The sequence below is a fragment of the Colletotrichum fructicola genome, assembly GCF_000319635.2.
Source record: "Colletotrichum fructicola Nara gc5 chromosome Unknown KSG_Nara_v1_contig03, whole genome shotgun sequence".
Classification (NCBI taxonomy): domain Eukaryota; kingdom Fungi; phylum Ascomycota; class Sordariomycetes; order Glomerellales; family Glomerellaceae; genus Colletotrichum; species Colletotrichum fructicola.
Genome location: NW_027094053.1, coordinates 6,508,280 through 6,519,847, shown reverse-complemented (window position 1 = coordinate 6,519,847; position 11,568 = coordinate 6,508,280). Strand labels below are relative to the sequence as shown.

At 51.8% G+C, this 11,568-nt stretch overlaps 4 protein-coding genes across 4 annotated transcripts; 1 reads left to right on the top strand and 3 right to left on the bottom strand.

Annotated features, from left to right (window-relative positions):
- Nucleotides 1-2,272: 2,272 nt before the first annotated feature.
- mtr-11 (N amino acid transport system protein) lies at nucleotides 2,273-3,760 on the bottom strand (the record flags this gene model as incomplete). Its single annotated transcript, XM_032031456.1, has 1 exon — nucleotides 2,273-3,760. One exon carries the CDS (start codon nucleotides 3,758-3,760, stop codon nucleotides 2,273-2,275), a length of 1,488 nt encoding a protein of 495 aa, XP_031889131.1.
- Nucleotides 3,761-4,557: 797 nt separating this feature from the next.
- On the top strand, nucleotides 4,558-5,500 carry P5CR-1 (Pyrroline-5-carboxylate reductase; the record flags this gene model as incomplete). Its single annotated transcript, XM_032031454.1, has 2 exons — nucleotides 4,558-4,600; nucleotides 4,662-5,500. The coding sequence occupies 2 exons, from the start codon at nucleotides 4,558-4,560 to the stop codon at nucleotides 5,498-5,500; spliced, it is 882 nt and encodes a 293-aa protein (XP_031889128.1).
- A 60-nt stretch (nucleotides 5,501-5,560) lies between these two features.
- bxlB (putative exo-1,4-beta-xylosidase bxlB) lies at nucleotides 5,561-8,484 on the bottom strand (the record flags this gene model as incomplete). The annotated part of the gene is made up of 4 exons (XM_032031453.1): nucleotides 5,561-7,474; nucleotides 7,530-7,962; nucleotides 8,022-8,150; nucleotides 8,204-8,484. The coding sequence occupies 4 exons, from the start codon at nucleotides 8,482-8,484 to the stop codon at nucleotides 5,561-5,563; spliced, it is 2,757 nt and encodes a 918-aa protein (XP_031889127.1).
- A 594-nt stretch (nucleotides 8,485-9,078) lies between these two features.
- On the bottom strand, nucleotides 9,079-11,240 carry CGGC5_v006675 (Heterokaryon incompatibility protein 6, OR allele; the record flags this gene model as incomplete). Its single annotated transcript, XM_032031452.2, has 4 exons — nucleotides 9,079-9,109; nucleotides 9,211-9,230; nucleotides 9,310-9,362; nucleotides 9,422-11,240. The coding sequence occupies 4 exons, from the start codon at nucleotides 11,238-11,240 to the stop codon at nucleotides 9,079-9,081; spliced, it is 1,923 nt and encodes a 640-aa protein (XP_031889487.2).
- Nucleotides 11,241-11,568: the final 328 nt, after the last annotated feature.

The window sequence follows — 11,568 nt, the reverse complement described above, 5'->3', positions numbered from 1 at the left end:
AGTGCCGCGCAGCCAAGGTCCGATGTTTAATATCCCGACGGCCGGACCGATGCGATCGCTGCATATCCAACAGTAGCGACTGTGTCTTCACCCAGCCGAAAAGAGCCAGAATCAGAGCCCGGCCATATCCCCAGCCCCGACAGCGCGAGTCTTCTCCACAACCACGCGTATTCGTATCTGAGCAGGATGAGACCCGAGAGGATGTCATCCAGCCCACGCCGTCGTCGCATGCGTCACCCGGTCCTCCGACGCCGGTAAGCCATGATGCCCCTCATCTTGATGTCGGGCCTCAACCTCCCATCACGGCGGAGATACGTGCGAAAATCATTGCGACGCTGGCGACTCTCAAGGGCAAGAGAGGGGCACCTTTCAGCTTCATCACATCGGGCGACAGACCACCTTTCGGTGCAAGTAATGATCCTGGAGAATCTGGCAGGCGGAATTTCCAAGGACAAGCCATCCAGCCATCTCAGCCGTCGTTGAAGCTTTCATGGCTTCTCACTCCGCTAAAAGTGAGTGGGCCTGGGCAGGCAACTATCGCTCAGGCTGGTCCTCCGGTGAAGATGCCCACCTACTCGGTATCCATGAGTCTCGGACACACTATCACGGATCCAATCGAAAATGGCATCCTAAGTGAGGCGGCATCAATAGCATTGTTTGAACATTTCATGATCGAGATGAATGCGAAATGGGAATACGTCTTGGACCCCCACTTCGATACGCACAACGATGTTAGGCGAAGAAGCCATCTATTGTTTGCCACTGTTCTGTTCTGCTCCTCCAAGTTTGCAAACTACCAAGATGGGCAGCTGTCTCTCAAGACGGATCCTTTTCTTCAAACCCGACTGTGCAGCCTGGCTCGCAACCTGGCCGTCCGCACGTTTGCTGAGGGAGACAGGTCCGTCGAGACCATGCAAGCATTCTACCTACTCGTCTGTTGGAAAGACGAGGATGACGATATCTCATATCTCCACAGCGGCTACGCATTCCAAATACTCCACGACCTGGATTTGGAGCAGAGCAATGGAAATGCCCAGCAGACCGCGAGGCGCAGACGGGCTTGGCTTGCCCTATTTAGACAGGACAAACAGCAAAGCATGTTTTTCATGAGGCGAGCCTCGCTGAATCTCGGAGATGAGGAAGATTCCCCTCGTCTTCTCGATCTGCAGACCTGGCTGAAGATGAACCATTCTCTGCCGCTTGATTTTGTTGCTTGTTGTAGCGCTGACCTGCGGCGTATCCAATCCAAGATACGCACCATGATTCCAAAGGCATCCTCAACCATGCTTCCTTGTCTCTCTGACCTCTTGGACTCTGAACTAAACAGATGGAAACTGACTTGGCAACCTCATTTTGATGGAAAAGGCAGGCTGCATCAGAACGATGATCTATCGCTCGATCAGAGACTGCTTTACTCTGGTCAGGACCATCTTTCGGCCCTTGTCGGGGTTTGGGAACAGAGTGTCAGGCTCAACATTTCGTCGTCCATCCTGAGACAGGCCCTCATGACTTCAGTAACCAAAGACTCTCGGTCCTCTGAGCTGCCTTCAGCACCAGCTTCAAGTCTTGGCTTCCCTGCCATGGGAGAGGGGCTTTCAACAGACACGCCTGGTCTGGCAAACAGTGTTCATGGCGCCTTGGGAACACTGCGTCAACTTCTGAAGTTTCCAACAGACGACCTTCGTCGGGCACCAGATGCTCTAACTCTTCTTGCACCGAATGCAGCACTCTTCTTATGTCTGCTGTTGTGCCTGCCATGCGACGGTATCCTTGGTCCATCATTCCAAAGAACCGCCGTTGGTCTCATAAGAGATGTGAATCGGCATGTTAAGGACATGGTACGATCGCCGCAGGATATGGTGAACCTGCACGCGGCGTACTTGGAGTCACTAGCAAATTTGTTGCAGCCAGTGACCCCGCAGCGCTCACCAACTCTACAAGGCCATATGGGATCGGAAGTTCAGCATTTGGGTCTAGATGGAGATCAAATGCTACTTGAGGAAACGGAACTTCAGGCAGCTCAAGTGTTAGCTGGAGGAATGGATGCGTTCAATCACAGCGCGGACATCAACAACGCTTTGCTAGGGTTTACTAGCGAGCCGGAGCAAGTGTTGCACATGCAAAGCTTCGCCAACTTGATGGACACGAGTTTCTTTTGGGATGCCCCTCCCATGACAGCGGAGAGAAACTATGACTAAAGCGACAACATCTACTTAATAGCAAATTTTCGAAGATCATCGTAGGATTGTGACATTACTTGAGATGGCGAATTTCAAATGGAGTTGTCCCCACAGGAGAAGACACCTCCGATGAGACCGTCGTCGTATGACTTCTTGATGCTAAGGATTGTCGAGTAAGTACCTCCAACAATGATGAAGGCTCCAGACAGAATCATAAAAGCCCCCACAGCTACCATCGCGGCATCTTTCCATTCCCCTTTCTTACATGCAGCCATGGCATCCACAAGCCAGTGCTGCTCCTGAGGCGCGGCGCTCTGCTCGCGTCTCAATCTGGCTGCTGTGTCTGTGACCTTTACCGGCTTCCGCGCGACATAGAATAACAGCATAAACCCAGGAACAACATTCGTAAAGATAGGGTTGACCAGCGCTCCTACCAAACTCAAGAAATCGCTGAAGAAAGGCACCACGCCAACGATAACGAACCCGAATACCACGGTCACCAACATCGATCCTACCCATACAGCCCAGTGCTTGACAGTGTTTGCCTGTAGGTGTCTGGTGCCCCGCAAGAACCTCACAAAGCAATACTTGGCCGCAATATGGCTGTACAATACTGCAGTCACCAGCAGCCCCGGCAGCGCGATGCCATAGGACACCTTTTTGATCAGGGGCCCAGCTGATCCCAGCGCCGGGCTTGCGAGATACTGCCCAACCTTCGCATAGACAATAGTTGCAATTACAACACATGTCGCCACGATGAAAGCCTGACCGCAGATGAGTGCCCGCGTAAACTTTTCTGGATGTTTCATTTCTGCCGAAATGGAGAAGAAAGTTGCCGAGGCGCCCACTGCAAACAGCTGATTGGAGATCGCCGTCGTCGCCTCGGGAAAGGTCGTCTTCGGAAACGCGCGGACATCGAGTTCGATGGGCCCGCTTGCTGGACCGGCGGCTGGACGACTTTGGGTGAGGCAGGCTATAGCTGTTGTCCATATGGCGATGAAGATGACCGCGACTCCCACCCAACTGATCCAGGCAACCTTCTGAAGACCTCGAAAGCCAGTGCCGATCAGAAATGCGGCGACGGAGGTAACGCCAACGAAGACAGTGGTACAAGCTTCATGGTCGGATAGGGCGTTGAATGCAACCGAGGTAGTGAGCAAACCTGCTCCAGCCGTCATGGCCAGGTAGAGGTAGTAGATGAACCCCACTACTTCTCTAGCCCCTTTTCCGAAGAGGAGCTCGCTGGCATCTGCTATGCTGTGCATGTGTGGGTAATATTGTCTTGCGTTGCCGCACAGGTAGCCGGCGATGGTTGATATCATGGCTAAGACCAGAAAACAGAGAATGCCGGGAAAGAACCCGAGGACATGAAAGGTTCGTGGGAGGCTGAGAGCCCCGAGGCCGATCTGGAATTTTGCGACAAGGACAGCCGCAGCCTGCCAAGATACGCCTCGAAAGTTGACCTCACCATTTTCGTTGCTAAAGACGTCCTCGAAGAGTTGCCCGTTTGCTTGCGATTCGACAGTGCTTAGGTCATGGCCCTCTTTCGTGGTGTTTCCGTTAACGTCAAGAGCTTTCATGTTGATGTTACTTGACGAATGCTTCGATAAGCACTGCTGGTATGTTGAAGCATGAATTATTAAGTCTTACCATCAGCATCCTTTTGTATATTTGAGAAACTTGTCTGAATAGTACCATGATGCCACAAAACTCGGACCGACAGCCCCTGTTCCCGGACCAGCAACTTAGAAGATAACAAGGCGGATCAAACTAGCAAGAGGACAGATAAGAAAGAAATCACTTGGGTTTTGAACGGTACCATATGCTAATAAGAGACGTCGGCTTATTTTTCCAGCTGTAACAATGGGCGTCCCCTTTGGGCCCTGGAGCTTATGACTTCTCAGATAAGATGGCCTCACGCTCTCAAGCTCTTTTGCATTTGAATACTTTACCTAACAGAAACAAAATTTAGATGATTTACATTACTGATTCCGGGGATAGTGGGGACGAGGTCCGGGGAAGAAACAGGCACCATCGCTTTCCCCGTGGGGTTTTTGCTCGCCTGCTCTGCTTCTGAAAAGGCCTTGGAGCTTTCAAATTATCTAATTGTAATGAATTTACAGTTAACAGCTCTCATCTAGGGCCGAGAGAGATTCATGATCCATGATGTGGGGAGATGACCGTGGGGGTGGTCTCCTCCGGGCCGAGATAACCCACAGCCAAATACTCGGGCCGGTAACCTGATTGTATCAAAAGTAACAATGAAAGTAGCTTCAGAGCTGATTCTACGTCTTCCGAGAGGATACAATTCTTTAATTTCCTCCTTGAAGCGCCTTCACCGGATGCAAACGTGACATATACCTCAGAAACAGGCATCATGGCAAGCAACTCTCCACTCACAATTGCCGTCATCGGCTGCGGTCAGTTTTCCCATACCCCGTTGCACAACTCGACACCAGTTTCTAACACGCATACCTACAGGCACTCTTGGTACCGCAATTTCAAAAGGCATACTCGATCCCTTGGACAAGCAGAGCATCACCATAGACCGGGTTATTGCCACAGTCGGCACCGAGGCCTCTAAACGTCGCGTCGAGGAGGAGTTGTCTGATTCCTCAGCGCGACTGAAGGTACTTCTGCAAAAGGACAATGAAGCTGCTATACGAGACGCAGATGTGGTTATTATAGCTACAAAGCCCGTCAAGAGAAGTGAGGTCTTCGCAGCTCAGGGAGTCAAGGAGGCCCTTCGAGGCAAACTAGTCATCAGCATCATGGCTGGAATCACCACCAAAGAGCTCGCCCGTCTCGCTGTCGGAAATGGGGAATCATCTGATGACCAGACACCCTTTCAGGCTGTCCGGGTAATGCCCAACATGGCCGCCAAGATTCGTGAGGCCTTGAGCCTGTGTACGACAGACTTCGATACGCTTACGGACGGCAACAAGGAGATCGCAACATGGATCTTCAATCAAGTCGGCCAAAGCCGCTTCATACCAGAAAGCTCTTTTGATATCTCTGCGGTTCTTGTAGGATGTGCCGGGTCGCTTCTGCTCTTGGCTGTCGATGGCCTCCTAGATGCAGCTGTCGCTGAAGGAGTGAAGCGGCCGGAGGCGCAGGATATGGCCTTTACCAGCGCAATTGGTATGATGAAGTTGGTGCCTGCTGGAAACCATCCGAGCGTATTGCGGGAGAAGATCGCATCGCCCGGGGGTTGTTCGATCCGGGCACTATTGGAGCTGGAAAGGTTGGGAGTCAGGTCAGCATATACAAGCGCCATCATGGCAGCGGCGGCTCGTTCCAAGGAGATGTCCAACTCTTAGCGTATCGCGTCAATGTTCCTATTTTGACATCCTATGTGTTCCTATGTACCGTCATCTCCTTCAAAGTTCCAGGTTCACAGGTTCATCTCCCACTTTCGTATCTTCCTTCGGCTGAGGAAACTCTTCAATGACCCATGGATCCCCAAAGATCGTGATTACGTTCTGTGCCTTGTCGTCGACATCTAGAAACAGAGAATAGAGGCCTTCATATAACACCCGGTTTCCCACTTCATCGACTCGGACGAGCTGCTCCATCTTGATGATAATTTCCTCCTTCCTCTCCTCGCCAGGCTTGATATTGCGAAGACGCGTGTATCCGACCAGAGTCTTCTGAGGCCATGGCTTCGGACCGGCCTCCGACCGTAGGAATACGAGCGCGACGTAGTCGGAAATCACATTTCCCTCGTTCTTGGCGGAGACGGTCACGGTGACCATACGCCTTTCCAGGCCACGCTGCCAGGAGGGAATTTCAGAAGCGGCATCATCGTTTGCTTCTGCGGCCATTTGAGCAATATCAATATTATGGACGTTCGACGCTGGCTTCATATCCACACTAAACTTTGTGTAGTGCAAACCAAACCCGTAAGGGACCGGCGTTTCTCCAGTGTACCACCTGTAGGTGCGCCCGAGACCAGAGTTGCCAGGTCCAGGTCTGAGATTCATATCGGTGGCTGGAACAGCATCATTGTATGATGCCGGGTACTGCGTAACGGAGAGACGACCGGCAGGCGCCGCGCGACCGAAGACGATATCCAGAATCGCCTTTCCGCCTGATTGGCCAGGGTACCCACCCCAGAGAATCGCGTTCACGGAGTCGTTCGCAAGAAGTTCTGTGTCGTCAACCTGCCCGCCTCCGAATTGAAGAACAACTAGCGGCTTTCCCACTTCCGAGAGAGCACGAAGGAGCTGCAGTTGAGGCTCAGGCCACGCCAGAGTATTGCGGTCGAGAGTCTCTTGCTCCAGGGTGTTGTCTACGCCGCCCATGAAAATGACGACATCCGCGGCTTGAGCTGCCTTGATAGCTTGTGCGAACGATGAGTCGGACTTGTTCGTTCTCGATCCAAGGAAGTAAGTGAAATCCAGGCCAAGGTCCTTCGCGGCCTTTCGTGGAGAGATGAGGTATGGAGCAGGACCGAAGTAGTTTCCTTGCATTTGCGTTGTCGCGCTAACCCATGGCCCGATGAGGGCGTACTTCTTCGAGGAATCAGGAGACAGAGGCAAAATGCCATCATTCTTCATAAGAACAGCGCCTTCGACGGCTGCCCGATACGCAAGATCTTGCGCCTCTTTGGTGTTGACCTCGTCCCAGCCTAGAGAGCGCAACGGGTCTTTCCTGTCCAAGTCGAACAGGCCGACCGAGACGAGAGATGTATACATCCGCGTCAGTGCCTTATCCACGTCTTTCTCGGAGATCAGCGACTGGTTCCAAGCAGACTGAAGAGCCTCTGATCCGGGAAAAGCGTTGCATTCAAGATCCGTTCCCGCTTGCATGGACCATGCTGCGGCGTGTCCAAGGTCGGGAGCATAATGATGGTACGAGACCATCAGCGCGACGCAGTCACAGTCTGTGGAGACATACTGCCCGTCCCCGTTCCATCCCCAGTGCTTCCGTAAAATGTCCTCGATAAGGTAGCTGTTCGCACAAAGAGGCGTGCCGTTGATGCCGTTATAGCTGCACATGAAGGATCCGACGTTCTTCTCGACGGCACATGTCTTGAATGGTGGAAGGTAGTATTCGGACAAATCTTGGGTGCTGATAACGGCGTTGAAACCAGAACGGTCTACACCTTTGTAGTTCTCGAAATCATTAGCTGCGTAATGCTTGCAGGTTGCGATGAGTTTCTTATCGGGATCATCCCCTTCCAGGCCTGAAAGCATGGCTGAGACATACTTCTGCAGGTGGAAGGTATCCTCGCCGGGAGTCTCTTGGCCGCGACCCCATCGGGGATCTTTGAAGGCATTGATGTTGGGAGACTAGGGTCGTCAGTGAGCTCAGGGATTGATGGCATCGTGCTCATCGGCCACTTACGTAGAGATCAAGCCCAGACCTGCCAGCGTTGCTGAAGGCTCTGGCCTCCCTGCTCACAACCTCTCCCACGGCCCGCACTAGTTCATCGTCAAATGCGGAGCCGAGAAGAATAGGCTGGGGAAAGGAAGTCGCGTAGCTGAAGTTCCCTTTGGAGGTAAACTTCGTCCCTGGCGATCTTGCTACGCCATGAAGCCCCTCACTCCACCATTCATAGGGCGGAACCCGAAGCCTGGGAATACCTGGTGCTTCATTTACCAGGTTGTCGAGCTTCTCCCAGATGGTAAGTTCGGCAACCAACGCCGCCGCCCTCTGTTTGTCCGAGAGCGATTCGTCACAGACGTCATTGGAGCAGAGTGGATCTCGTGTGCAATCTGGAAAGTTTCCTGGAGCTTTCTCATCGATAATGGGGTTGATAATCTCATAAACCTCGATCCTTTTCATTGTAAGCATTGAAATGATACTAATGGGTGGTTCCTAGACTTGGAAACTCACATATTTTCTTCGTCACACGGTATCAGCGACTCGGTGCAAACGGTTCCAGATGCATCGCACGTGGTTTGGGCGTCACTGATTTGGGATCCCTTAATATTGATCTCGTTCCCGCAAACACACAGACCTCCCCTGTATTCAATCAGTAAATCAGTCAATCGCGCCGATGATCACGAAGTCCTTACCTGTCGGATTTGATTCCAGCCAGCGAGTACCCAGCCTGGCCGCACAGCCTGGCGCATGACTCAACCGTGTTGTGTCGAGTGAGCGCCACGTCGTTGATGAAGGCTTTCAAGTTCGGTGTGTCGTCAAAACAGCGCCGGGTACCAATTTCCGGCGCATACTCTAGCGCCGGAAGGCAGGCCCGCGAGGTTAGGGGCTTCTGAGCATCGTCGGCATAGGCTCCAGCCGTCAGGGCAATCCCCTGAATCAAGAGAATGAGCTCCTCGGTGTTTCTGGGCCTCATCGCGACAACCGATCGAAGCGATGTGTTCCTCTACGAGAGGGATGAGGTGAGATTTGTGTGTCGCCTTAACCCCTGATAGCAGTGTCGTATCACTACCCCGCGTCGGCTGCGGGGCCGCGTACCGCCCGGCCGACCTTGGCACAGGCGGAATGCCGCCCCTGCGTGACATGGGGATGTAAATCCTTCGCTGACAGTGGCATAGATTTCTCTTGAAGCGCATAACGCAATGAGCTCAAGTGGAAGAAAGCCTGTACAACATCCTGCTCATCCATCCCTCACAACAGGGTCATTACAAGCTGTGTGGTGTGGTTTCTGATATGCTGAACAGTCATTGTGCAACACAAATAGTGGACTCTTTGAGTAACTGAAGTGTATTTACAGACCCGACGAACCCTGTTGTTCTACTACCATATCTCAAAATCAACTTCTTCATATCCAGCGGAGACGATATCGTCAACTTCTGTTTCCCAAACTTCAACTGTGCCACGAGAGCAGAATCCACTAATCAATTCCCATCCGCCTGCATTTCGAGGTCGAAGGACTGCAAAAGAGGCTTGTTTGATGTAGCATATCGCGTCTCCTGGCCGTGCTTCTTTAGGCACCAGTCCAACTTCGCCAGTCGAGTCTATATAGAGAGAGTAGCCTTGTAGCGCCATAGGTATGTGTTCAGAAATTTCAGAGTTTGGCTTTTCGGAAAGCCACTTTCCGGAAAGCCACCGTTCATACGTGTTAGGTCCGTAGCTGCCCTGTAGACTTTGTGAGTAAAATCAAACGGTTCCGGCTGCGCTTCAGACTCGCATTGTCTTTTCTCGAAGCAGGACTCACGCGAAGAAGTATGTGCGCCATTTTCAATGAATCATACTCTCGAACTCGAAGTTCTTTGAAGTGGAGCGTCAGCAATACAGTCTGCTTATGATTCTGATCAATTCTGGCGAACCTTGAAGAATTGTTTGGTTGGGACTTTGATGAGCCGCCTTGTAGCCCCAAGGATCAGTGTGGTCAATTTGAAACAGAAAAGATTTCGCTTGTTCTTCCAGTAACAAGGGGTCACTGGCCATGAATGGTGTGCCTGTATGCTCAACAACGGAGACTTCGAAACCTCGCACACGCAGGATTGCATGCTTTCCTGTGCACCTTCTACATGAACATGTTTCGAATCGAACTTCAGTAGTGTCCCTTGCAGACGCAAAGGACTCGGGTCCCGGGCGTTCTGGTCTAACCTCGAGGTGTGCATTCCTGCTCTCGCTAATGTTTGTCCAGGATGGGATCCATGAAGGCATGGCCATCTGATGAGGGTGTCTGACGAGTGACAGCAATGAAAGATTTGACTCAGACTTGAGCAAGTACTCTGCTATCTTAAAAAATGCGACTTCAAGTCCGTCCGTATAGTTGATTAGGTTGTCCAACTCAGCGTTATCTCCAGTCATCAGCCCCGGCAGAGCAAAGACTCTGTCGCGCGAGTCGGTAGCTGCACAACCCAAGGAGCTGATGATAACAGACCAGAGTTTTTTGCCCTTGAAACTCTCTGTTATGCATCTCAGACAGAATGGAATGGCATTGCGGGTGACTCGGTAATGGCTGTAGCCAAATATCAAATTGAGAAGCCAGTCTGATTGTGACGAGAATGAACCGCAAATGATGGCGGCGTTCGAAACAGTGGCAAGCTTGGAATTATTGGCTTCTTGAAGAACCCATACCCTACTGAACCATGGCCGCTGAAGCAATTGCTCCACGGCTTCAATGAGTTCCGGTCGGGGAAATGGCCGGTCTAGCTCCTCCCGCCCCCCGTACCCGGAGTCTTTGAACACCTTAGGTGCTTTTGCTGCAAGTGCCAGCTCCTCAAAGAGAATGCGACTTGATGGTGTTTCGTCCCCTAGGTGGATGACAACTTGATATGAAGCTGCGTAAACTCGACCCATCATGCGGACCTGCCCTGTCTTTTCCAGATCGTCCTTCTGGTTTATGCAGATGGCATCGATCCAGAGCAGTCGATCAGACGTCTGCAGGCGAAGATCTTGAAGTGCTCCAAAACAATTCGGAGTGACCATGATCTGAGCTCCATCAGGCCCAAGCATAGCTGGAAGTGAATCGGAGGCGTCGCCCCATGTGTATGATAAAGCCTCATATTTCGGAAAGCCAGGGGGGCGAAAGACCTTTTCATGCCATTCTCTCGTTGGCAATAAATTGACGACGCTCTCGGCACCATTGACGCTGACGGGTTCGTCGTTGTGGCAGTCGCAAGGGCAATCATCGTCGTTCTCCTCGTCCCAGTGCTCTTTTTCATATTTATCGTAACCGCATTCACAGCAGAGGACCTCATCATTGCTTTCGTTGCTCTCCTCGTTGAAATTAACGTCATTGTCATCAGTAGAGATGCCGTCATCTCCCTCGTTTTCTGGCTTGTCGTCGTGGTTATCGTCGGCATGATCCATGTTCTCAATGGCAAGCTCTTGCCTCTCATCTGCATGTTCATCTTCAGAACCTTCTGCAGAATCGCAGGGAGACTTCCCATCGGGACCATGATGAGATTCTTCATCGATGTGGCCATAGAAACAGTTTCCTGTACATCCTCGTGGATCGGCAGCTCTGCATTCCCATTCTTCTATCTTCGGCACAATCGGATTTTCATCTAGGAAGCTGCAGACAATCGGCGCATTTCGATCTTCGGCTGGATGCAAAACGAGAGTCCGGATTGATTCGGGGTGCTGCAGAGGAGTGTACTGGTATGCCGGGGCAGTGGTGTCGGCCATATTCATCGTCGAGGCATTCGGAGATCGCACATGGACACCGGCTTCGACGATGGACTGATGAAAACGACGCTTCAGTCTGCGCAAATGATTTGAAGAGAGACAGAACATCAACGCCCAGATCGCGAGATGAAAGAATCCAGACACGTGTTGAAGTCAACTCCACTTCCTCAAGCAGGCTGTGATTACCTGCGCCTTGCACTTGCATAACAACTCACTGCCATACCTCACTGTCAACCTATCAATTGACTCTGAAGGCGCACCACTCGCTGGTTCACCACCAGGCTGTAGGCGCCAAGGGAGACAGTAAGATCTTGTTATCAGTCCCAGGAAGCGG